This window comes from Panthera tigris, chromosome A1 (assembly GCF_018350195.1).
Source record: "Panthera tigris isolate Pti1 chromosome A1, P.tigris_Pti1_mat1.1, whole genome shotgun sequence".
Taxonomy (NCBI): Eukaryota; Metazoa; Chordata; class Mammalia; order Carnivora; family Felidae; genus Panthera; species Panthera tigris.
Genome location: NC_056660.1, coordinates 238,127,122 through 238,152,862, shown reverse-complemented (window position 1 = coordinate 238,152,862; position 25,741 = coordinate 238,127,122). Strand labels below are relative to the sequence as shown.

At 54.8% G+C, this 25,741-nt stretch overlaps 2 protein-coding genes across 2 annotated transcripts in view; both read left to right on the top strand.

Annotated features, from left to right (window-relative positions):
• The window catches only part of PLEKHG4B (pleckstrin homology and RhoGEF domain containing G4B), an 86,800-nt gene extending 66,719 nt beyond the window's left edge, over positions 1-20,081 (top strand). Inside the window, exons 10-22 of the mRNA XM_042998256.1 lie at positions 79-177; positions 837-979; positions 1,679-1,817; positions 5,295-6,040; positions 8,518-8,770; positions 10,484-10,573; positions 10,654-10,884; positions 12,072-12,242; positions 12,841-13,021; positions 13,591-13,698; positions 13,936-14,196; positions 17,335-17,471; positions 19,130-20,081. Of these exons, the coding sequence (XP_042854190.1) occupies positions 79-177; positions 837-979; positions 1,679-1,817; positions 5,295-6,040; positions 8,518-8,770; positions 10,484-10,573; positions 10,654-10,884; positions 12,072-12,242; positions 12,841-13,021; positions 13,591-13,698; positions 13,936-14,196; positions 17,335-17,471; positions 19,130-19,135 (2,565 nt within the window). The 3' untranslated portion in view covers positions 19,136-20,081. The remainder of the gene's footprint in view (positions 1-78; positions 178-836; positions 980-1,678; positions 1,818-5,294; positions 6,041-8,517; positions 8,771-10,483; positions 10,574-10,653; positions 10,885-12,071; positions 12,243-12,840; positions 13,022-13,590; positions 13,699-13,935; positions 14,197-17,334; positions 17,472-19,129) is intronic.
• Positions 20,082-20,576: 495 nt separating this feature from the next.
• LRRC14B (leucine rich repeat containing 14B) lies at positions 20,577-24,740 on the top strand. Its single transcript, XM_007087273.3, has 2 exons — positions 20,577-21,466; positions 24,098-24,740. Exons 1-2 carry the CDS (start codon positions 20,577-20,579, stop codon positions 24,738-24,740), a joined length of 1,533 nt encoding a protein of 510 aa, XP_007087335.2.
• The last annotated feature ends 1,001 nt before the right edge of the window (positions 24,741-25,741 follow it).

Genomic DNA, 25,741 nt, shown 5'->3' with positions numbered 1-25,741 from the left:
GGTGGGGAGGGTGCTGCACCCCAGTGCATCTGTGGGCACTAACTGTATTATTGTCTCTTACCTCTACCGCCACGGTAGAAGCTGGAGCCCTTTACCACAAACTGTGAGGATGCCATTGTTTTCCTGCAAAATTCAGTCCGATCCCTAAATACCCACAGGACTCTAAGCACAGCACAGGTAGGTTCTCATGTATTTTGTTTTTTATTTTATTTTATTTTATTTTATTTTATTTTATTTTATTTTATTTTATTATTTTATTTTATTTCACAGGTAGGCAGGTGGGAACATAGAGGCTTAGCCAAATCCACCATTCTTAGCAGAGATTTTCAAACCCTTTTTGATTTGTAAATCCCTTTCACTTAGCAAAAGACTTCCAAAAAACCCACTTCCTCCCCATTGTGACCAAAAAAATCCCACCATGCCCAGAAGAGAAACAACACCACTATATTTGTTGGTGTGCCACCGAGACCTGAGTGATTGCTACTGGGACACAGAAGTGGACTGTCCAGAAGGACCTCAACAGCCCAGAGACCTGGGGCTGAGATGCCTTGGGCTTTCCAGGGTGTGTGGGTGAGGTCTGTGCATCGCTGTCCAAATGCCAGGCTCTCCTGCTGCCAAATTTCAAGCTTCCCTCCTTTCTCTTGCCCCAAGTTTCACCCATCCTTGGGTGAGAGCATCTGGGACTCCGTTGCCTTCCTGCTGGGGCCGATGTCAAGTGTGGGCACGGCCAGCCCACCCTGCTTTCAGCTTGACTGATAAACACGGGAGTGCGGGTCACACTCCAACGCTCCTCATGGAGGAGGCGGTTCTATGTATGCTTCTCCCACCCCGTGCAGGAGGTCACAGACCTAATCAGCCAGCACAAGGAGACAATGAAATGTGTGCTGGAAGACGCACTGCTGGTCGCCCTCCGCTTGGAGGGTGGCACTGTGCTGGCGCGGCTGAGGAGGGAGCAGCACGGTGCCGGCCAAGACTGCCGGTGAGTGTCTTGCTGGGGCAGCGCGTCCCAGGGGTGACGCCTGTCTCTGTCACACGCAGCGTCTCCCAGCTGTTCAAACTTCCTTCCTTCTGGCAGGCACTCTTTGGACGGGAGCCTGTCCACACTTGTATCCTCTAAGGAAAAAGTAGCAGGTTCCTTGGAATGCTCAAGTGGAGGGCAAAACTCATCATAATGGGATTCAGGGATTCAGCAGTCAGAAGTCCTGACCGAATGCTTCTCTGACTCCGTCCTGGGGTGCCACTCGTTCACTTTTCCCTACCCCTACCACCTCGGAGGCACCTGCACTCGTGGCTCCTGGGCTCGTTCCTGTTCCTGCTGTGGCTGTGGACCTCCTTGGGGCATTGTTTGTGTCAGATGCGAGGGATGCAAAGAGGGCGGTTGTGACTCTTTAACTTGGGGTATGTTTAGCATAGTAACAAGTTTCAAAACTGAAAATGCTGGATCCATTTTTCTTTTTTTTTTTAAAGATTTCTTTTTTTTTAATGTTTATTTATTTTTGAGAGACAGAGACAGAACACAAGTGGAGGAGGGGCAGGGAGTGAGGAGGACACAGATTCTGAAGCAGGCTCCAGGCTCTGAGCTGTCAGCACAGCTGTAGGTTGTCACCAATAGCACGTTCGCTGGGTGATTGCCTGTGAACAACTAGTGGTCACGGGTTGCTCTCTGACACCCTTCCAGGGATGCCATCGAGGTTGCCTCCAGGCTGTACGATCAAGTAGACGAAGAGGTCCACAAGGTGGTCCTTGCCTCCAACAGGTGTCTGCAGGAGCTGGAGAGGCTACGGGAAGCGAGGGTGCTCCAGGAGGGACAAGGGCAGGTAAGTGCTTTCAGTCAGAGGAACCAAAAGAGAAAAACGTTTTGAAACCCTGCGCCTGAAATAACCGATGTTAACGTGCAGTGTGTTATAATCCGGACTTTTCTCCGTGTACATATGCATGTAAAAGCTTTTCAGAAGCCTGCACACATTCTTGCTTAAATCCTTGTGCTTTTGTCAGCCACTCTTTCCATGTAAGTGAATGTGACACAGGAGCCCACGCACAGCCAGCGGTCAGTGTAAGGCAAGGCCAAGAATGGCTGGAGGCCCATGTGTCCCTTTGGGGCAGTTAGGGTTGGGGGGATGGCCACTGGCAGGGCATCCCCAGGCTCAACCCCCAGCAAGCACAGTGGCATGTGGAGGCCTCCCGTGGCTCCGGCTCTCCTCATATACATCAGTGACTGCATTTTCGCACTTCGTGATCGTTTGCTGTGGACAGGTTCCTAGGCTTGAGACGGCTGGGTCAGGGCCCACAGTGTCTGAGGTTTGTACACATTTGCCAAATGGTCCTGCAAACAGCCTGCCCAATTTAGATTCTCAGCAGCAGCCTGGAGCACCCCTTCCTCACTGAAGTGAAAAGAAGTACCTCCTCCTTGTTTGCATTTGGGTTTCTTATGCTAGAGGTGAACTCTTTCTTCATCTGTTTATTGTTATTTTTACTTATTCTCTAACAAATGGCTTTTCCCTGCACTGGCCAATTCCTGCAGGTCAGAAGTTTTACTACTAGGCATATTACTCACACTGAGCCTCCGATTATGTGGCAAATGTGTTCCCCAGCTTGTCATTGTCCCTCAACTTTGCTTGTGATTGAAATAGCTTTTGCTACCTTAAGGTCACAGAATGACTAATATAGTCCATCATAAGACTTTCATGGTTTGAATTTTCCCAATTACATCTTCCATCCAACCAGAATATTTTTCATGAGGTTGGAGGTGGGATCCCGTCCCTGAGGGGCCTCTGCTCCATTGATCATTTCCCACTCTTCTGCCCAGGGGCTCTCATGCTGCTTGTGTTTGTAAAAACCCAGATTGGACATTTTTCTATATGACTCTGTCCACAAAGAGTGTGTGCTGATCTCTCTTCTCTGCATGTGCATCAGTGTCACTAAGTACGGTTATGTGGCCTTGGACCCAGCCCGTCACCACGTTGGTGAAAACCTCTTCTTGGGCCCCTAACAACCAGGTGTCCTTGGCCTTGCTATCTAACGAGAACATGCATGAAAATAAAGTCTTAACCCCCAACGTGTTCACTGTTCATGAGTGATCTTGCCACGGGATGCTGTGTGGTGCAGGCAGGGCCACCATCAGCCCCTCCGGCTCCCACAGGCAGCCCCTCAGGGTCCTACTGCCACCAGCCTGAAGAGGATTCTAGGGTATGCTTAGCATAGTAACAAGTTTCAAAACCGAAAGTTCTGGATTCATTTTTCTTTCTTTCTTTTTTTTAAACAAGATTTCTTTTTCTTTTTTTTTTTTTTTGCATAGTAACAAGTTTAAAAATGGAAAGTTCTGGATCCTTTTATCTTTCTTTCTCTTTTAAAAAAGATTTCTGTTTTTTGCATAGTAACAAGTTTAAAACCAAGACGTTCTGGATCCTTTTTTCTTTTTTTTTAAAGAAGATTTTTTTTTTTTTGCATAGTAACAAGTTTAAAAACGGAAAGTTCTGGATCCTTTTTTTCTTTCTTTCTTTTTAAAGAAGATTTCTTTTTTTTGCATAGTAACAAGTTTAAAAATGGAAAGTTCTGGATCCTTTTTTCTTTCTTTTTTTTTTAAAAGAAGATTTCCTTTTTCTTTTTTTAATGTTTATTTTTGAGAGAGAAAGAGAGACAGAGTATGAGCAGGGGAGGGGCAGAGAGAGAGGGAGGGAAACATAGAATCGGAAGCAGGCTCCAGGCTCTGAGCTGTCAGCACAGACCATGAGATCATGACCTGCGCCTGAGACGGCGCTTAACTGACTGAGCCACCCAGGCACCCCTGGATCTATTTTTCAGTGGATCTTAATCTCCATTTATAAACCATGAAAAAGTTACAAATCTGAGCCATGGAGACTTGTGGTCAACCCTCTTCAACCAGAGCATGTCGATTCCCATCCACAGACTGAAGGGAGCGTGTGTGTAAAAGCAGGGGCCACGGATCTTGTGGCGTGGCCTCCGTTGCTATGCAGCTGCTTCTGATTTATTCAAGGTGCACCGCTTGTGTGCATCAGGATGGGGTGTGCGGGCTGTCGGAACCAGGTGAGCCAGTGCCTGAGTGGCATCTGCTGCTTCCTGTGTCCCCACGATCACAGAGCTGGACTCCTTCACATGGTTAAAAATAAAGCCTTGTTTTTCCTACATAGATCAAATTGTGGTTTGAAAAAGGAGAGAAATTCCTGGCCTCGTGGAGCTGCTCTGTCTTGAGAACACGCAGCAGCGGTGGGGGTACTAGACCTTCCACAACAGGCTGATGGCATGCACACAACAGAGGACACACACGCAAGAGCAGAGTAAGCACCAGGCTCATGCTGGTAGTTTGCTCCTTGGACGACTGCAGTATTGTCAGAAATATTGCAGCTGGTAGAGAACAGCTCCCAAGGCACAGGGAAAGCCACCCTGGACTTGAGAAGGTGGCTGCGCACCGTGTCCAGCTGGGCTGAGCAGAGGGAGGGGGAGCTGGCCGGGGGGCCCACCTCTCTGACTCCTGTGAGGCTGTGAGAGACCCAGCGGAATCACCTCCAGGGAATCTGCATGTGCTGTGGACATTAAGTGAGCACCGTCCCCTGCAGGCCTGAGTGGGTCAAGCTCTGAGACAGCTGGCCAGCATGCCCCAGCACTGCACCCCAGGCTCTCAACCACCATGTGAGGAGTTTATTTATTGTACCAGGCAGAGAGGCAGAACGAACATGTGAACTTTTCTCCGCTTACCGGCTCAGCTATAAAAGTCCACTTATTGCCAGAGACCCCCAAACAGTCGCTGCAACACAGCCCATGGCTGGAAATTCACCAGCACCCCAGAATTGTCTGGCTGTTAGGGCTGCCGGGGCCAGAGCCCTCAGGAGCACAGCTCCTTGAGTGGGATCCAAGTGGTCAGGGAAGGCCAGGGCAGGGGTAGGAACTCTGTCCCTCCCACTGCCACGGCCTCTCACACCCGTCAGAAGTGTGGAATCGCTGATTTCATGGTCTGTCCGGCCCTGGCATCCCGGGGCCCTGGGACAACCCCACCTGCTGCTCTTGGGGACTGTGGAGGATTCAGACCCCTTTGAGCTCATGCACAAAATCATCTTGCCTACTCTTGGGCTGAGTCTGGCTAGCAGCTGCCTCTGTGGGCAGAGGGGTCTTCCTCTTGTTCTGACCATCTGGCTCTCCCTGGTGCTATCTTGATATGGAGAACCTGGAGAGCAGAAGGAGCATGACCTGGGTTCACTTGAGCTGTTCATCGGCTACATGAGTTCGGGTGGGGCCGACAGTGCTCCACTGCCCTGACCAGCACCCTCTTTGCTGTGTAGGTGGATGGGTGGATGCCGCAGTGTCTGGAACACCTGGGTCCCGAGCCGGTCACTGAGTATCCGAAGAGCTGTCACCAGGAGGCCACAGAGCTGACTGCGTGGAGTTTCCCCGGGGCGAGCACGGTGGAGGCAGGCCTGGGCAGCTGGCGGGCACTGCCGCAATGGCACAGCTTGTGGCTGCAGAGCCAGCAGACTCGACTCTGCTTCCAAGGGGCCCTTTCTGGGGCTCCCCCCGACCCTGGGGCCCCACCTCTGAGCCCGAGCCCCCTGCAGTACGAGCTTCCCCGGGGGGCTGAGAGGAGGCACTGTGAGCCTTCTTGGATCCCCCACACTGATCCGGAGGGCCACACTGGGGAGCGTGCCCAGCTGCTGCCCGGCCTCCCTGAACAAGCCGCTCTCTGCAGGCAGGAGGGTGAGCACCCGGCCCCAGACAAGAGCCCTGCCTGCTCCTCCGAGCCCATCCACACACCCACAACCCACACCAAGAAATATCCCCTGAAGAAAATTATGAGGAAAACACAAAGCTTTGAGATTCCACAGCTTGACAGTGGCCCCCGGGACTCCCCCTGGCCAGGCCACACTGGGGTTTTCATCAGGGGCCTGGAGGTGACCAGCACTGTGGCCTCAGAGAAGCAGCCCCCACCGAGGCCACATGCCGAGAGCCCCCTGGGTACTCGGACCCGGAGTCTGTCCTCTCCCTCCAGGATCCACCCATCCGAGGAGGACAGGAGGAGGCAAGCAGGAAGGTGAGGTGAACGTCCTCCAGCCTTTGGGCCTCGCGGTCAGTGGGGTGCCAGAGAGCTGAAGCCGCTAAATGCACTTTCGCAAAATAGTAAATCCACAAACATCTCTCCAGGCATCTTGTCCTGTCCAGGCAGCACACTTGTGTTCGATTTTAGGCAAGATGTTTTTTACCTCCTGTGTTCAGGACGGTCATCGAAAACTGCTTCCTATTTCGTAGCCCACCCGCTCTCATCATTTGAGGCCAATTATAGAAAATCACAATAAGCAAATCACACCTACAGTGTGAACAAATTACCTTAAGAATTACTTTGAAAAAAAAGAAAAGCCTTTCAGCGTTGAGGTGAGAAGTAGGTGTGTGCTTTTATCCATTGCCCAAATGATGTCTGTATTAACTTGTTAAATGTTTAAGAAGATATTTGTAAAAACATACTTGTTATTCACGGTAGGATTAAAAAGTGGGCAAGAACTGTGCCCCATGCTAAGGACAGGCAGTGAGTCTCACCAGGCACCACGGCCTGCCCCTCGGGTTCTTAGTCCATTTTTATAGTGAGCAGGGTGGGCCACAGGTGGGCTGTCGTGGTCTTCCTTGCCCATTTGGTTGGCGGACGTGTTTCCTCCTCACGCAGAGAACACCTCTGACCCGAGACGATCACCGAACACTCTCCTAAAACGCACGTCTATGTTTCAGACTCCAGGCGGTTACAGTGCACCTAGTTCAGGGAGGAACCTTAGGCGGAACAGGAAGGTTCCATTTGGGAGCACATGAGGTGGGTCTCCCTGGGGGTTGGGATCCCTGGGAAGGCTCCAGGAAGAACCACTCTCCACCTCCCCGGAGCTCATCTGAAACCTCTCGGAGGCACAGAATGCCCTCCACTCGCTGAGAGCCCCCCTGGTCACCTGCAGTGGACGTCCTCGGTCTGGAGGGAACAGGTTTGGGTAGCCATCCTGCCTTGCCCCTGGGGACGGGTACCCTCTTCCACCTTACATGATCCACGGACCCACCAACCCAAGGTTCGGTAGCAGATTCCACGGCACACCAGAGACGGAGCGCTTCCTCCTCAGGCAGGAGAGAACATGTAACCCTACCTCCCATGAAAACCCTGGCCCTTCTGCCAGTTGTCCAGATACAGTTCCTGTCACTTGGTCCATTTCCCCACATCTCTCTAGCCATTATTTCCTAGAGAGTCAATTTCCAATTAACTTGTTCCAAACCCCCAGACCATGCTAGTTTTGTTTCTGAGTATTTAAGGGTGCTTATACTGGGCAAATGTTGACAGGTGGTGTGCTGTGGGTACTGGGGCCTTGGGTTGACTGGGGGCACCTCCAGGCCACATGTCCCAGCAGTACCACGAGGTCTGCGTGCTCCCAAGCAGCCAGCACGTGCCGCCCCCTGAGAAACAATAGGTATTTGTAAATCTGTTATGTGAGTGTGATAAGGAACAGGCACGCCAGCTGCAAACGGGGTGCATTCGGCAGCATTTCTGACCACAGGTGTCTTTCCTATCATTGGTTGCTTTTCATTGTTTTCCATTTAAAAAAAACAACAAGTAAATACAAGTAATGGCAAAAAAAGATCTACCAGCCCCCATTAGTATTATCGAGATTGAGTAATGTAGGGAGGTTGCTGGCAGAATGCTGTCAAACAGGGGTAAGACTTTTGTGCCTCATTACTAGCAGGGTGGGGCTCCCAGCTCACCAGCTCTTCTCGGTGCCTCCAGAAGTGCTGTGTGCAGCAGAGACATGGCCCCTGCTTGGACCACACCAGCAGGAGCCCAGGGAACCCTCTGCATGGCAGGGAAGAGACAGCCTCCCCACTGCTGCCCTCCTTTGCTCCGTCCTGGGCCCACCTGCTCCGCATCTTCTACTCCAGCAGCTTCTCTTCGGCCTCTGGGTCAGACGTCTCTACAGCATAAAGCTGAGTTTTCAGAAATCCCTTCTGGTAGGTTAGCAGTCCGTGTGCATCAGAAACCCTCTTCTCATAAATCCTCACCACAGCCTTCTATGCAGTGTTCAGATCTCCCTACTCCCAGAGCTCTCCATGCAGAGGGTGCCAGAATCAAGCCATCTGTGAATGAGAAACCTCACAACTCTGGGTTGGAGTTAGGGGGCCTGGGAATCTCTCCTTTTCACTTTCCGAAAGGATCTTTTGTCCCAAAAGGCCGTGATCAATAATACAGAAATGTTTCGTGCAACCAGTTTGTTTCTAATCACGTCCCTGCCCCGTTTTTCTCATCTCATTCATCACGTCAAAGGAGCAGCTCCAGGGAACAGAGCACACTTGACAGCATTCGTTGCTGAACAGAAAACTTAATCACAAAGGTTCTCCTGCCCACGAATAGTCATGTTTATTCCTCTGGGTTTGCAGAGCATTCTGTTTCTGTGTGAAGCAGCAACAGCGCGGACGAAGGGTCTCTCGAGGCCTGGAGTAAAGCTGTGACCCGTGCACAGCTGAGTAGCCACCTGCTTCTCTGTCTTCCAGCAGCCGACTGCAGCACATAATGGCCGAGATGGTTTCCACAGAGAGGGAGTATGTCAGGTCCTTAGGATATGTCATCGACAACTATTTTCCAGAAATGGAAAGGACAGACCTGCCTCAGGACCTTCGAGGGAAGCGCAGCATGATCTTTGGGAACCTGGAGAAGCTCTATGACTTCCACCGCCAGCATTTCCTCGCAGAGCTGGAGCGCTGCCAGCCCTGCCCCTTGGCAGCGGGCCGCGGGTTCCTGAGACACGTGAGTCCCTCCCTCCTGGGCGCTGACACCAGTGTGGTAGACCGAGGTGCCATCAGCCCAGGTCGCCCTTGGAGAGGCTGGGTCTGGTGACGCCCACGTTTCGGATCCTTTGGATCTGTCTGCAGACCAGACATAGGCAATGTGTCACTAATAGTATGTAAGACCTGCCAATAAACAGATGACCAAAATAGACAAGATGCTTGTGGGTCTGATCGTACTGGATATTTTGCTCCGTGTCCCCTGAAGGCACCCTTGGCTCCCCCAAACCGTATGACACTGGGGGCTTCACCTGCATCATCACCCCTAATTCTGTCGAAAGCCCCACTTCTCACTTAAGGTAATTGGCCAACAGCACCTCCCCCAATCAGCTTGCTTCCTGTACTTAGGAGCCCCCCTGGTCCCCCGTCAGGTGGAGCCCGGGCCAGCCCAGGGAGCTCCGAGCCAGTCCAGTCGGACTTTTGACAGAGGTTCATGGAGTGTGCACGTTAACTCGAGAAAGGCTGCTCTCTCCTTGATAAGTGTCTTCTCAGCAATGAATATGGGATGTCTCCCTATCTGCGTCTTTAATAAAATTCTTAATTCACTCTGAAAAGAAAATGCTTTCGCCAAATTACCAAGTAGTGTTCTAGGTACTGGGGACCTAGTGGCATCTGTGTTGTGGGCAGATGAGACACTGACCTCAGCGTTATTATGTAAATTACCACAACAGAAATGTCCAAGGATGAAAGAAATCCCATGTGGCATCTTGTTTTAAAATTTAAGCTCAAGTTAGTTAGCATACCTTGTAGTCTTGGCTTCAGGAATAAACCCTGCTTACCCGTCGCTTACATATGACACCCCATGTTCATCCCAATAAGCGCCCTCCTAGCCCATCCCCCACCTACCTACCTCCAAAATACCTCTCTGTATTTAAGAGCCTCTTATGGTTTGCCTCTGTCTCTTTTTATCTTATTTTTCCTTCTCTTCCCCTATGTTCATCCGGTGTGTTTCTTAAATTCCACATATGAGTGAAATCATATATCTGTCTTTCTGTGACTGACTTATTTCACTTAGCATAATACCATCTAGTTCCATCCACGTTGTTGCAAATGGCAAGGTTTCATTCTTTTTGATGGCTGAGTAGCATTCCATTGTGTATATATACCACGTCTTCTTTGTCCATTCATCAGTCAGGTGACATTTGGGCTCTTTCCATAACTTTGGCTACTGTTGATAATGGTGCTATAAACATTGGGGTGCATGTGCCCCTTCGCACCCGCACTCCCATTTCCTTTGGATAAACACCTAGTAGTGTAATTGCTGGGTCGTAGGATAGTTCTATTTTTAATTCAGCTATTTCTAAGAAGGTGCTTTTAGCCGTAAGGTGAACTCTGTTGTTTTATATGATCGACAACGGTGAGAATTTTACCGGTTGACACAACTTTGGTTCTTGGCCATTAAATGAACAAAGGCTCTCCATGCCCCTTCCCAGGCCAGCCTCATGAGGACTCCCTCTCCCTCTTCCCCCAAACCCTATATGGTAAAGACCGATTCTAGAACTCTGGCCCCGAGCCGAGCAGGCCCCGCAGGCTGGGAAGCCTAGAAGATTGTAGTGCAGCACCGAGGCTCCTTCTGTCACGCCCACAGGGGGACTGAACACGGAGGGTGAGCAGAGAGGCATAGACTCTGACCCCAGCCCCCGACTCAGATGCATGGTGCCCTCCCCTTTTGCAGGAGGAACAGTTTGGCATGTACGCGCTTTACAGCAAGAACAAGCCCCGGTCAGATGCTCTGCTCTGCAGCCACGGCAACGCCTTCTTCAAGGTCACCCCCCCCCCAACCCCGCGAGCCGCGCCGCCCCCCACCCGGCCCAGGGGCTGACCCTCTCACCCTGGCCTTTGCAGGACAAGCAGCGGGAGCTGGGAGACAAGATGAACTTGGCCTCCTACCTGCTGAAGCCCGTGCAGCGTATGGGCAAGTACGCACTGCTTCTCCAGGACCTGGCCAGGGAGGCCAGCGGCTGCCCTGCCTGGGAGCAGGAGCTGGGCGAGCTCCGGGCTGCCGAGGGTGTGGTCCGCTTCCAGCTGCGCCATGGCAACGACCTGCTGGCGATGGATGCGGTCCGAGGCTGTGATGTAAGTGCCCTGAGGCCCTGATGGGCTCTCAGGAGTTCGGGAAAGATGTGGCCTGGTGTCAGAACACATCCGCTTCCCTTTGGGGAAGTCTCCCGAAGCTCGAGAACTCTCAAGAGGCTGGCAGGCGAGGGGAGCAGAGAGCGGCTTCCCGTCCAGGTGACTGGAGCAGCAGCTGCAGGGTGTGAATGGCAGGCCATCTGTTTGTTAGGGCTCCTTGAGGACAACTGGCTGCATGAAAATGTGGGCCATCGGGCTTGGGGCAAGCCAACGTTGGCTCGTCCCATGCTGCCAGCCTCTCTGCTGGAGTGCTGAGGGCCGGCATCCATGCCCCACCCCACCCCAGTAGCATGGTAGGACCAGCAGAGGCAGAAGAGGAGCCCTTTCTCTGGCAGAGCCCCTATGTCTGACATGCAGAGGGACAGCCCCAGAATTCCCAGCACAAAATGAAAATGTGGGTGCCCTGCTTAAAAACAGCACTAAGAGTTTCATGAGCAGTAATCTGAGCGCGGGCCCTTCTGGCCACCATGATGCAGCACAGCCCCCAGGCCACCACCCATATGGATGTCCTCCTACTGCCAACGCTGGGCACCTGCAAGGTGAGCTGGCCTGTGCGTGGGCTTGGCTAGGGATGTGCCCACGTCCTGCCCTGCCTCTTCAGCCACGCAGACTAGCAGGAGCCCCGACCCTGAGGGTTTGGCACCAGTTACAATGTGTGGGTTTTTCCCCCACACATCCGAGCAATTCTCAGATACCAGCTGGATGTCCTATAATTCAACTCAATGCTGACACCATCTGCCTGGACATAGCATGAGACCCGCACAGGTGAAGGGCTCCCCTTCCTGTGGCAAAGGTCAGAACCCAGAGAAGCAGTGTACTTATGACCTCACCAGTGTACCGTAAAGGGCACAACTCAGGAACAGCCAGATGGAAGAGAGGCACGGGGCCAGGTGCATGGAAACGGGTGCAGAGCTTCTGTGCCCCCTCTGAGCGTCTCACCTCTTCACCAAGCAGTAAGCTCTCAAAGCCTGTCTTTTGGGGTTGTATGGATGCCTCATTATAGGACTCATTGATTGAGTCACTGGCCGTTGGTGATCAATTTCACCTCTAGCCCCTCTCCCCTCTCCGGGGGCCGAGGTGGGGTCAGGTCAGGTCCCACTGTCCCTGAGGGAGGCTGGTTCCATCTGCAGGTAAATCTGAAGGAGCAGGGGCAGCTGAGATGCCAGGACGAGTTTATCGTCTGCTGTGGAAGGAAAAAGTATCTGAGGCACGTCTTCCTCTTTGAAGACCTCATCCTGTTTAGCAAGACCAAAAAGGTGGATGGAGGCTACGACACCTACATGTACAAACAGTCCTTCAAGGTAACACGCCTGCCTCTCACCGGACGCCGCTGGGTGTCAGGTCCTGGTCTGCTGGGTGTGAGCAGGGACACGTGCTATCTGTTGTTTTCTGTGATTCTGTGTCTGGGCTTCGAAAACCTCAGACCTTCAAAAACTGCAAGGAGACACTTGTCCTTTATAGTTCCATGTACTGGTTCAGTGGCTGGAAAAAGTCTCCTCAATCGGAAACTCCATTTCAGATTTTGGCATGTCTATAGGTGTGGCCCTCACCTGACTGAGCTTCTGAGCTCCTGAGAGGGTCCCACAACCACAATGCCTTACCTGCCCATGCCAAGGAGCATATCAGGGAGGGTTCTGTAGTCCCATCCGGTGTGGCAACCACAGAACCTTCTAGTCTGGCCTTCCTTTCTCCAGTGGGGGAACTGAGGCCCCAAGAGGGAGCCATTGCACATGATTGGAACCCGGTTCATCCACTGGGCGCCAGGCCTGCCTCATCCCTACCATTTGATGTCTGGGTGAAGAGACTTCCAACACTGAGGTGCTGGGGTCAGTCAGCCGGGGAGTGGTCAGTTGGATCAATGGTTGCTGATGCGGCTGCCACTCACTGCTTGTGGTGCAGACAGCCGAGATTGGGATGACGGAGAACGTCGGAGACAGTGGCTTGAGGTTTGAGATCTGGTTCCGCAGACGGCGGAAATCCCAGGACACCTACATTCTCCAGGCCAGCTCTGCAGAGGTCAAGACAGCCTGGACCCACACGATAGGGCAGATCCTGTGGCGGCAGGCTCTGCGGAACAGAGGTGGGCAAAAAAGGGCTATCCAGAGCCAGCTCTGTGTCTAGGGGTCTGGCCTTGGAGTAGAGGTTTGGGGCCAGGGGTTAGGGGCTAAGTTCAGGCCAGGGGTATGGGGTCAGGGGTTGCGGTCAGGGGTTAGGGGGTTGGACCTGGGTAGGTGCTTGGGGCCAGTTTGGGCCAGGTGGCCCTTGGAGAGCTCTAGGCCCAGGTGGCCCCTGGGAGGCCCCTTCAGTCAGCACCATTTATGTGGAAGTGGCTGGATCCTTCCATCAGCACACAAACACGTATTTCCCCTTTACTCATGTATAAACAAGACCCCTGTCCCCACACCACGGCAATTCCAGAGATGTCATGACAAAGCACCATGCCCTCCTGGATGATAGCACACTGTTGTCTCCCTGAAGGTGAGGGACCTCTTCTGTAAGGCCCTATGCTCCATGTACCAGGACCCCACCTAGGTTTCTGCCCCGACATGCTCCTGGTCTGGATTGATGGCGTTGGGTGCAGAGCATCAACAGGTGTGGTGTCAAAGCCAAGCCATTGCTTGGAAAATGTCCTACCTGCTTCTGTTTTAGAGCTCAGAATGCAGGAAATGGTGTCAATGGGGATGAGCACCAAACCGTTCGTGGACATCCAGCCCAGCGATGCAGCCATAAGTGATCGGGCCGTCAAGAAGGGGGCAGGTAATGTGGCCTCAGCCCTCACTCTCACTCTGTTCCGCCGACTCAGACTCAGGTCCTGGCGCTCACTGTGGGCCCCAAGGGCCAGGACAGTGGGCTGGATGAGTGGTGGTCACATCATGCCTGACATGACTGCAGTGAGAGGGACCTGGTCAGTTTTCAGATGGCCATTTCATTCTCGAGTCTGGACTACGCTTTTGGAGCCAAAACCGGACCGACCTGCTTTCTGTCCCCTTCCAGAGTCATGGACGCGAGCACCCATAGCCGTGCCCCCCTGTGACCACGCCACCTCCTTTAAGAGGCCACACTCTACCATCTCAGACAGCAGCACCTCCTCCTCTGGCAGCCAGTCCTCCTCTGCCCTGGGGCCACCGGGCCTGCATGCCACTGCCAGCCCAGCCCTGCGGAGCTCTGCCTCCTGCCCCTGGCCGTACGACATGCGCACCTGCTTCGAGGAGGAAGATGAGCTGGAGCAGGAGACCGGGAGCCAGCCTTCCATGAGTGAGTGTACTTAGCACTGGAGCCTGCACGCCCCGGCCTCTGACAGCCGGTCCTGGGCGTGGGGGGGGCAGTTCACGGGCTCATTGATCTCCCTTGCTCCTATGTACTTCCAAAAGTTTTCAAACGCATTCTGATTTTTCTTTATAAAGAAAAATTTGTTAAAAAAACAAACACCAAAAACTTTTACTTCCACCCAAAATGAGGTAATAGGGGACAGATCTAAAACAAGCAAGCAAACAAAAACAAGACGAAACAAAACCTAAACAGACAAAAGATGAGAATCAAGATTTTGAGACATAGGACATCCAGCACCACAGGTAGTGACCTGAGAGGCAGGAATGTGATGTCACACATTCCTGTGATTGGTCCGATTTCTGCCCTGAGAGGGGTGCAGTGAGGGGAGCCTGCAGACCCCCAGTGGAGGAGGACAGACCAGGGGAGCCCCATGCAGTGTGAGCCCTCTAGGGTCTGGGCCCAGCAGAGTGCTGGTCAGCACCGCACCTGAGGAGGCCGCCCAGGCCTGAACCTCTGGGGGACTAAAGAGCCTCCCACGGCACAGACAGCAGCAGCCCCATCCCGGGGCGGCTGCAGGTCCTCGGAAGGGCTTGCTCAGGGGAGGGCGTTGGACTGAAACTGCTGCTGAGCTGCCAGCACGTCACGGATGGAAGACGTTTGCCGGTAACCTCACTGCATCCTACAGCAAACCTCAGGGAGGTTTATAGGGTCACAGAAACATCCAGCAGCCAGCAGGGTAGACTCACACTGTCCCGTACCAGGCCTGCAACGATGTAGGAGACAGACCATGACAAGGGCAGTAATCAATCAGGCAACGTCAGCTGGAACTGACGTGACTGTTAGAATCACCGATCCTGGTGGTCACACCGTCATCCTGTGTCTCTGCTGTCCACCACATTAAGTCACAACAGGGAAGATAGGGTGGACTAAGCTTAGCAAGATAAAAGGCCACAATGCCCGAGGTGAACATGTCACTGGGTGGGGTTGCCAGAAAGTAAGACTTGACAGAAGAAAAGGTTAGTGATGTAGCAGTAGAAACTGTCCAAAATGACACAGAGAATCAAGGAAAAAGAGCAGTGAGCTGTGTGACAACTTCGAGCAGCCTGACAAACACGTACCAGAGTCCCCAAAGTGGAGGGACGACAAAACTCTGAGGGAACAATGGCTGAATATTTCCCTGACTTGATGAAGGGTGTAAACCCAAGATCCCAAGAAGACCCCTGAACCCCAAGCACACAGAATGCGCGTTGTAAACTGTGGAAACCCAGTGACGACAGACATCTTGAAAGCAGCCAGGGGAGCCGGCGTGTTCTGTGCAGAGGGACTTCTCACGGCGGACAACACGTTGGGCTGGCATTGTCTGACAACCATCGAGTTCAACGTGACAGATGTGTCTTTCAGGAATAGTGAAACAAAGCGAAACAACATGCTCGTGCATATGAAAGCTGTAACTGTTCCTTACCAGCAGACTCCAAGGAGAAGGGCAGTGACACGGGGGGGGACAAAGGCTGAAGAAAGGAGGGCTCTTCTGTTTAAATCTCTGTAAGAGACAGTGGCTGTTTGAACAGCACAGTGTCAAGAGAACACGGGGTTAACACGCCGAGGCCGTGGTGTCTGTGTACATAGAACGTATGGAGATGTGGCGGTTCTCAGCTGTGTGGTTCTATATGATTGCTGAGGTGTGTAATACCACCAGGGACAGATTGTAAGTCGTTAGGTATACATTATAACCCCAAATGACCCCTAATATAACAAAGCAAAGATTTGCAACTAATATACCAACAGCGGAAATAAAATGGAACCCTAAGAAAAGCTCGATCCAAAAGAATGTAGAAAGAGGAGGAGAACAGAAAGACTAACGAGAAAATAGGGACAGAGGCTCAGCGTACCCGTGACCACAGGAGTATGCACGGGGCACAAGCAGCCTTCTGTGACTGACACACGTGTGCTGTGCAGACCGTGTCCATGCTGTAGGGCCTCACGGCCACCCACATGGGTCCCCCCCTTGTCCGACGGCGCACTGGGAGGCCTGCATTCTGAGAGCGCCGGCCTCCACGTGGAGGGACGGGTGTGTTGGCTGGGCCCACGGTGGTTGGTTTCTCGTCTCCTGTGTGTGGGGAATCACCACACACATGGTGTGGAGGGTCACAGGTGTCTGGTTTTCCACAGAAATCCTTCCCACAGCCCCAGTGAGGCCCTTCCTCGGCGACACTGCCTGGGACACACGTCCTCCCAAGCCCCCATTGTGCCACCATGACAACACCTCCGAGGGCACCGCTGACCACAAAGGCATGTCTGCCCAGATGGAGGCATCGTGCCTGAAGCCTGCTGGGGGTGCCCAGGTGTGCCAGGTGCCCCGCACCTGCTCAGAACAGCAGCAGCCACCTTCGTCGGGCCTGTGCTCTGGGCGGGCCCACAGGGAGCGTGGCTGGGGGTACACCCACGTCGCCAGCCCACAGCCACTGCGGTTTCCTGGTGCCGCCCTCCCTAGCTCCCATGTGGGCTGGTGCATCTCCCAGTGAAGCCCAGGTCTGGAGGTGGGGCTCTCTTCTCCTGCGATGTAAGACTCAGGCAAGAGTCTGTGCGGGAGGGCTCTGCCCAGCCGTCGTCAGCTCTGTGCAGAAATGGCCCTGTGATCCCCACGTAGAAGTGTGTGGGAAAGCCCACACCGGCCACACGGAGGTTGTGCCTATGCAGCAGGGCCGTGGCCGTGGCTCCGCCTGTGGTGATACGGTTCGGGCCCCCAGCAGCCCTTTAGGGCCGAGCCCTCGTCCTGTCCTATTTATTTAAGCCGTGTGGCCCTTCTTGGGCCTCATTTTTTATTTTTCCCCTTTGACTGATGTGAGCCAGAGGCGTCCTGCTGGTGGAGAGGTCACCGGAGCACCTCCCTCCCTGTCTTCTCTGATTTCAGAAAAGCAGGGTCAGGAGACACTTGCTCATAAGGGTGTCCGCTTGCTCCGGCAGCACTGTCCCATCTGTTGTGACCCAGCCTCACAGGTGTCCCGTCATAACTCTGCGTGCATGACACGTGCCTCACTCTCTATTTACACGCTTCAGGGGGCCCTGAGTGCTGCGTGCAGAGGCAAGGGGGCCAGCCACCCCTAACCCAGCCCCTCTTTGCAGTGACTGAGTGCACGTCGTTGGGGGCCGGTGGCCTCAGGCTCCCAGGGCTGTTCTCTGAGGAGGGCCCCCAGAGCACCTGCCCTGCTGTCCCCAGGAGGGGCTCCCAGCAGCAGCTCCACAGCCAGTTCACCACAACCGTGAGTACCCTCTCCTGAGACCTCCCTGTGAGAGGCCTGCCAGGCATGCTCAGGACCCGCCTGGGGACCCTGCTGGTGGGGCTTCCTGCTCAAGGGTTGGCCACTCTTTGTCCTAGTCAGCAGGGGCGCCAGGCTACCGTTGGCAGCACAGGAGAGCCCGGACGCCGCTCAGGATGTTCACACAGGCACATCGCCCCGGAGAGGGCGGGACTGGAGTGACCAGGGCAAGAAGTGGGGGCGCCACTCAGACACAGAGCCCTTCTCAACCAACCTTCACCCAGCCCCGGGTCATACACCTATCCACTGCAGGAAGCACCATCCTGGTTCTGGGAGAACCCCCATTCCCCCCGACTCGTGAGAGCCATCCCCCAGTTCTTAGGAGACACCCCCATTCCCCCACTCTGTGAGAACCGTCCCCCAGTTCTGGGGAGACACCTCCATTCCCCCCACTCTGTGAGAGCCATCCCCCAGTTCTGGGGAGACACCTCCATTCCCCCCACTCTGTGAGAACCGTCCCCCAGTTCTGGGGAGACACCCCCATCCCCCCCATTCCCCCGCTCTGTGAGAGCCGTCCCCCAGTCTGAGGGTATGCTGAGCCAAGAGTGTATGGAAGACAGGCCTTTGGCCCACGCGCCCTAGATTGCTGGTGATGACCGGTGACCTGGGCTCTCATCGGTGATTGCCTCCCCTTCTGACAGCGGTTTGACTGGCAGACAAAACAGGCCCTAGGTGTGGGGCTGTCCCGGCTTCCCCTGAAGTAATGGGAGGGTTCTCTCGTCCACTGTCACCCTCAGATGCTGGACACGCCACCACCAGCCAGGGAGCCTGGGTGTCTCCGCCTTGTTCCATATGCTCCCACACACAGTCACGTGGCTGGACATTAACAGCCCCCCGGGAGGAGCACCCTGGCCAACGAGGCTGCTCCCCTGTTACCTCTGTTCCTGGACCAACCTCCCTGGGACCTCACTGCCTGTACCCCTGGGAACCACATGTCAAAGAGGGTGGCGTGGGGCTATTTCTGAGAGCTCAGGCATTCCTCCAAGAGGAAAGGGCCCGCAGACCCAGGCCCAGAGGCCTGGCCACAGAAGCTGATGGGGACCACTCCCACTTGCCCCAACCCCCGGACACCCCTTTGGAGTAGCTGCTGGGGAACCTGGCACCCTGTCCTTCTGAGAACTGGGTACCTCCCCAACACCCACTCATATAGCCCGTGCCCTGAGCCTTGCCCTGACCTCGCCAGTGCTGGCCCCAAGTGCTTCTTCTTTTTTTTTTTTTTTTTTAATGTTTACTTATTTATTTTTTGAGAGAGAGAAAGCACAATCGGGAGAGGCAGAGAGAAGGGGAGAGAGAGAATCCCAAGCAGGCTTCACACTGTCAGCACAGAGCCTGATGTGGGGCTCGAACTCACGAACCATGAGATCACGCCCTGAGCCGGAACCAAGAGTCTGTGGCTTAACCGACCAAGCCCCCCAGGGGCCCCTCAAGTGCTTCTTAAAAATGGATGTGTGTCCATGAGTCTGAGAGCACCTTGCAGGGTACGAGGCCTCACGCAGCACCTCCCAGACAAGGACTCTGTGCTGTCCACGCCTCGGGCACCAAGCAGCTGGATTGGGGGGAGGCCTGTGGGGTACGAGTAACCACCCTCATTCTTTCCACAGCTGTGAGGTATTTGGATGAGACTCAGCCCAGGGAGAATCCCCGTCAGAGGGAGCAGAGGACCCTCGGCCCAGACCTGTGCCTGAGGTCTGGGAATGAGGCGTTCATGCTGGGAGCTCCTGATGCACCCCTACCGCAGCTGCTGGCCACCCCACCCTCAGCACGCCATGGGCCCTGCCTGCCTCGCCATCACCTGGCCTCCCTCCACTCCTTCTGGGGCTCCTCAACCCCAGTCCACAGGCTCAGAGGGCTAGCCGGCCCAGATCTCCACACCCGCACTGCTCTGAACTCCCCTGTGCTCCGAGGGCTGTGCCAAGGTTGGGGTGGAAACACACGGACCCCTGGTTCCGTTGGGGAGGTCCAAGCAGGCTTGGGGTCTCTCAGAGCAAGGTGGGCCCTCTGCAACCCTGTTTCCTGCAGTTCCAGGCCACACAGGCCCAGGGGCGACAGTCCCCTGGAGTAGCCCTCAGTGAGATGTGTCCCAGACACAGAGGGTGCCTCTGAGTATAATTGGAATGTTGGTTCTCTTTCCTTTTTAGCAAGGCATGTGTAGACAGTGGGGCTGCCGGTCACCACCTGTGGGCCTGGGTCCCAGGTTGGGGGGAGGGCACAGCAGCTAGGCCTGAGGTCTGGGGTGTAGAGAGCGCCCCAAGAGGACCACCTCTCTCCAAATGGAGCAGAATAATAATAAGCAGGGAAAGCCTAGGTAGACAGAAGACTTCAGTGAGTTTCCTGCTGCAGGTGTCTTCCCCATGAGACCCCCATTCTCCAGGCGGCAGCACCACCAGACCAGCCACCTGGAACAGGGGCGGGTGGACAGGCAGGGTCCACACCAGAGGGACTTTGCGACTTTGCGTTTCCCAGCTGCTTTGAGCTGTTTCCATTGTTACTTTGTTTCAGTGCTGACTTGTTCCGAACTCCAGGAACATAAATAAATGGGACCTGTTTTTCTAAGACACGTTCACGCTGCTCTTACTTGGTTCTGTTGTGCCCAGGGACGTCACCAGCATGCGTCATCCAGGGAGCCTGGCTCCCGTGACTCTGCGGGGACATGCGCAGCGGGACCTTTGTCTGGGGTCTCCCCGGTCCACGCCCAGGGCCACGTTGCCCGCTGCAGCTCCCAAGCACGGGCCCCCCTGTGGTGGGCACGGGCGGCAGTCTTCAGGGGCCCGGTGCTACTTCGCCAAGCACTTGGGCAGCTCTGCTTTCACCAGCTGAGCGCTCCAAGGACAGGCTGGCCACTGGCAGACGCCTCCAGGGCCAGAGGCAAATAAGCACCCACGACCAAAATAGCTGTCAGATGACCAGAGGGCCCGCTCGCCACCTTTGGCCCAAAGGCGAGCTGCTCGCAGCAGCTGCAGCTAAAAATAAGCCAGAAGGGCACCCATCTTTGGGAGAATCGCAACGGGAGAGCACCGTCCTGCCTCCGGGCCGCCACAGGCAGGCACAATGAGGTCGCTACGCTTCATTTCTGCTGAGGCCCTGGTGTCGCACCCCCAGGTGGCCAAGCAGAGCCTGGATGGCGTGGCCCACAATCTCTACCCACTCCTGTTCAAAGCCAGCTACTTGCTGGAGCAGGCAGAGGTGATCCGCACCCTGCTGGAGCGCTGGCCGCTGGAGGAGTTCTGGCTGAGCGCGCTGCTCGGGCCGCGCTCGGAACCCCCGGAGGACTTGCGGGACCGCGCCTGCCGGGCCTGCCTGGAGGCCTGTGTGCAGGGCCTCGCGGACCACGCGCTCCGGGCCGGCGGCCCGAGGCAGCTGCGGGTGGCAGACCTCACAGGCATCCGAGACGTGCAGGTGCAGCAGTGCCCCTGTGGCAGGGCGCTGGGCAGGTGGGGCCGCACGGAGCTGCTGGCCAGGACCTGCTGCCGGCTGCAGGCAGAGCCCCTAGTGGCCCAGCGCCCCATCCAGGTCTTTGCTGACCTCTTTGTCACAGAGGGCAACTTCAAGGTGGTGGTGCAGGCCCTGGGGCCATCAGGCCCTGCCCCACTGCGTGTGCGCTGCCTTTCTTTCCGCGCTGACAGCCTGGGCCCCAGCCAGCTGCTGCACGTGCTGCGTCTGGCCGGGCCGGGTGAGCTGCGCAGGCTCGAGGTGGTGCACAATGTGCGGCTGCATGCGGGACACGTGCAGCAGCTGCTGGCCCAGGTGGGCTTCCCCCAGCTGGCCTCGCTCACCCTGCCTGCCAAGGCCTTCGATGCGCCCCCCACCAGCACCCCAACCCCCGACGGCGAGGACCGCCTCCTCACCTCCATCGCCTGGGAGCTCAGCCAGATGACCCAGCTCACAGAGCTGAGCGTGGCCTTCTCCACCCTGACAGGGAAGATTCGGAAACTGCTTGGGTGAGTCTGGGGTGGCAGGACGGAGGGCAGGCCGGGTTAGTGGTGTCTCTGTTCACAGCTACTCAGCGTGGGTCTGGGTGACACAGGGCCCTCTCAGCGGCCAGGCGGAAGATGCACAAGAGACCTGCAGATGGGACCTGGCAGTTTACAAGGGCACAAGTTTCCCGGCTCCCTCCATCTTTACTCTGTGAGGGCCCAGAGCGGCAGGAGGGCACAGACAGAGGCGTGTGACCCAGGGGGGTTAGGTTGTGTGTAGCCTGGCAACACAGGGAACTCAAGGAGGACTGGTTTTGGTTAGTGGGCAGAAGAGAAAATTAGCAAAACAAACAACGTACAAGTGACTATGTTATATTGTATTAATTATCTGTCTCATAACAAATTACCCCCACACTGGCCTATGGTGGGCCACAAGCTCCATCAGAGCCCAGCACAACTTGGGTCTACTTTTGTGGTCTCCTCTGAAGGGCTTGGTGGGCCGGGAGGGTTAGGCCATCCACTTCCAAGTTCAGTGTGAGGCTGTTGGCAGGTGGCCTCTGCACCTCGGCTGCTGGGAGTCCTCACGACAGAGAGGCTGATCTGAGAACCAGAGGTCACCCAGCTAGAAGCTCTTGAGACCGATGTGTCCACACTTCTGCATACTTTGTTGGTTTGGAGCTAGTCCGTGGGACCATCCACGTGAGGGGAGGACACCACACAAGGGTGGGAGCACCAGGAAGGTCAGGGTTCCACCTGGTTGGTGACTGGCCATGAACATAGAAAATTAAACTTCTTTCTTGAGCCAGTGGGGGTGAAGATGTGGCTTCTAGTTTAGGGAGTCCTTGGCTTACAGATGTTTCTCTTTTATACAAAGGAACCCCAGAAGCTGCTGGCCAAGGGCTGCACTCACCTTTCCTTCTCTTTCCTAACCCTCCTCCTCCACCCTGCCTACCCCAGAGCCCCCCATCCCTGGTCTTCTGTCCCAGGTCTTCCAGAGAGAGAAAAATGAGGGCTCCCTTCCTCCTTTCCTCCTGTCCCCAGTCTCCTGACATAAGAAAGGATGGTTCTGAGCTCATGTATGAATAAACTCTGGCATATATATGGTGGCTGTCTCTTTGAGACCCTCAGGACAGTCCTGCATTTCTGGCCTAGGTCCTCAGCCTGGATGTGCCTTTGCTACTGGGGGAAATTGGTTCCACAAGCCAGATGACCCATCACCGGCCCAGCAGGGCCATCTTGCTAGCTCAGCCCCTGACAGGCTTTCCCGTCTCCCACCACACTCTGACCCTCCACTGGTAGAGTACGTGCTCCCATATGTGTTTCAGTCTGGCTGATTGTCAACAGCCTGGTGAGGCCCCAGGGAGGTCCCAGCATGACGTGTGTCAGGCTAAACAAGTGTGAGACTGGGGGCGGGGGGGCGGGGTTGGTGGTGGTGGTGGTAGTTGGGGAAGGCTCACTCCCTGGCGTGACTTTGAGCAGAGACCCAGAGCATTGAATAGGCAGACTGTGCAGTGGCCTGGACAGAGGCACAAAGGGCCCAAGCTGGTAATATGGAGGGATCAGGCATCAGCAGGGAGAAGGTTGGGGTTGGTAGGCAGGACAGTGTGAGAGAGGGGAGTAGGGGAGGGGAGGAAAGGAAGAGAGAAAGTCCTTGGAGGTTCTGAGCAGGAAGAAGATGTGATCACGTTCGTATTCACAAGGGCTTCTCGGGCTTATTTGGCCCACACGATAGACCTGGATGGAGGGGCCAGGAAAAGGACAAGCATGGTGGGCTCTCAGCACCCAGGAAGTACAGGTGCAGGGGCAGGGGGCAGGAGGGGTGGCAGAGAACAGGACCCCATATACTCTCCTGCACTGAGTGCTCAGCCTGATGGCACCAGACCCAGGCCCAGCATCACCCGGGCAGGGTGGGCTGAGAATGTGCATTCTTCACAAGTCCCAGGGTGCAAGGGCCCTTCCTGACTTTGAGAACTGCCCACCAGAGCAGGGTTTACCCCAGCTGTGCATTTGCTGATGCCAGGCCACCTACCCCACCTACATTAGAACACGGGAGGGTCTTTAGGTCCCAGCAAGGCTAGGGCTGGACTAGATGGCTCCATGGCCCTTCCCCACCTTAAAGTTGTGAGGGCTTCCTCTCTTTGTTCATAGTGAAGCTAGCTGTTTTGTGCCAGCTCACGTGCACCTCACTGCCCCACGGCAAGTACATGAGCAGACACAGTGAGGGGTTGACAAAACAGATTTAACATTTTAGGAACTGATGACAAAGGCCAGACCTGTCTTGGGCTAAGTTAATTCTTCTCTACACTTGGTCACACCACTGGTTCAAGACTCAGCTCTGCCATCACAGCCCCAAACTGTCCACAGACAGCAGGCAAATGAATTACCCTAGTTCTAACAACACTTTATTTATGGACACTGAAAACTGAATTTCGTATTATTTTCACATGTCACAGAGTATCTTTCTTCTTTTGATTTGTTCCAATGTTTACAGATGTAAAAACCATTTTAGTCTTAGGCTGAATAAAACAAGGCAGGAGTGGATTCAGCCTTTGGGCCATGGTCTGCTGACCCATGAGATAGAATTCACCTTTATTCCTCCCAGAGCTCCTTGCGGGGATCTCCTTTCACCTGTGCTCTTTTCCGCCCTGCCCCTAGCCCCCTGAGGACACCGCTGAGGGTCCTGGACCTGGCCAACTGCTCCCTGAACCACGCGGACATGGCCTTCTTGGCAGACTGTGCCCACAGCATGTGTCTGGAGGTGCTGGACCTCAGTGGGCACAGCCTGTTCAGCCTGTTCCCCTCAACCTTCTTCAGGCTGCTGGGCCGGGCCGCCCAGACACTGAGGATTCTCACCCTGGAGGAGTGCAGCATCGAAGACAGCCACATGAGCATGCTGATATTGGCCCTGGGCCCTTGCCACGAGCTCTGTGAGCTTCGCTTCCTGGGGAACCCACTGTCGGCCCGGGCCCTGAGGCGCCTCTTCACAGCTCTCTGTGAGCTGCCCAAGCTTCGGTGCGTAGAGTTCCCAGTGCCCAAGGACTGCTACCCTGAGGGCACCGCCTACCCCCAGGATGAGCTGGCCATGTCCAAATTTGACCAGCAGAAATACAATGTGATTGCTGAGGACCTCCGGGCTGTGCTGCTTAGGGCTGGCCGGGGGGACATCCAAGTCTGCACGCCCCTCTTTGGAAGTTTTGACCCAGATATCCAAGAAACAAGCAATGAACTTGGAGCTTTCTTGCTGCAAGCTTTCAAAACTGCTCTAGAAAACTTTTCTAGAGCGTTGGAACAAATGTAGTAGGCCCTTGAGCAGGCCAAAGGGGGCCTTGTAGTTCAGCTGCACGACACCCCGGGCATCCTGAGTCAGCAGCCTTGGGCATCCGCTCCCCGGCCACCACGATTTGAAGCATCTCTTAGTGAAACTCGTGTGTGACATCCATTAAACACTAGAGGAGTGGAAACTCTGGCTCCAGGAAAGGTGACTCAAGGCCACTTTGGTGTCAGAGCTCCACGGGGACCCACGAGCTGTCCGCCACCGTGGTAGTGGTGAACAGTGGAGCAGTGCTGGGCAGGATGGGAGCAAGGAGAGGGAGCCCAGACATCAGGCCAGGGCCAGGAAGACACCAGAACCTGTCACAGAACAGGTTGTCTGTACCACATCGGTGGTTTGAGTGATTGAGTCCTGGTGCATAAATGCTTAATTACAATGTCGGGGCTAGGTTTCTGTTAAGATCTGACTCATACGAAGGGCTGAGTGTTAGGCTGATTACATACTAATAAAACAGCAGTGTGACTTATTCGGACGTGGCTTTAATTTCAACGCAATTTGTATTTTTTTAAGTAGCTAAGAATATGAAAATGAAACGTTTTCTCAAGACAGAGGCTAGGGCTTGATGGGGCCACACCTCCTCACACCATAACCACCAAGTTCTCAATGGGGGTTTGAATGACTGTGTGAGCAGGCTCTGTCTTGTGTCCAACAGCAGGTCCCTCCTCCCCCCCGGTGAGTCCCTGTCCAGGTATGTCCCATGCCTTTCTCTCCACAACCAAGTGGGGCTCCCAAGTGACAGCTGTCTCAGGATTCTGCTTACTGAGGAAGGCAATAAGGTTCCTGCCGGGTCTTTCAGGAAAGGAGGACATCCAACAAGGGGGCAGGAGGGAAGAGGTGACGTCTAACTCCCCTTGCCCCTCAGATCTGCTTTCTGAGCCACCACCCTCACTGCACTGCTCACCCTCGGCCATCTCCACAGGTCCATCCTGCTGGCAAAGTCTCTGAACCCCATTTCAGGCACATGGAGT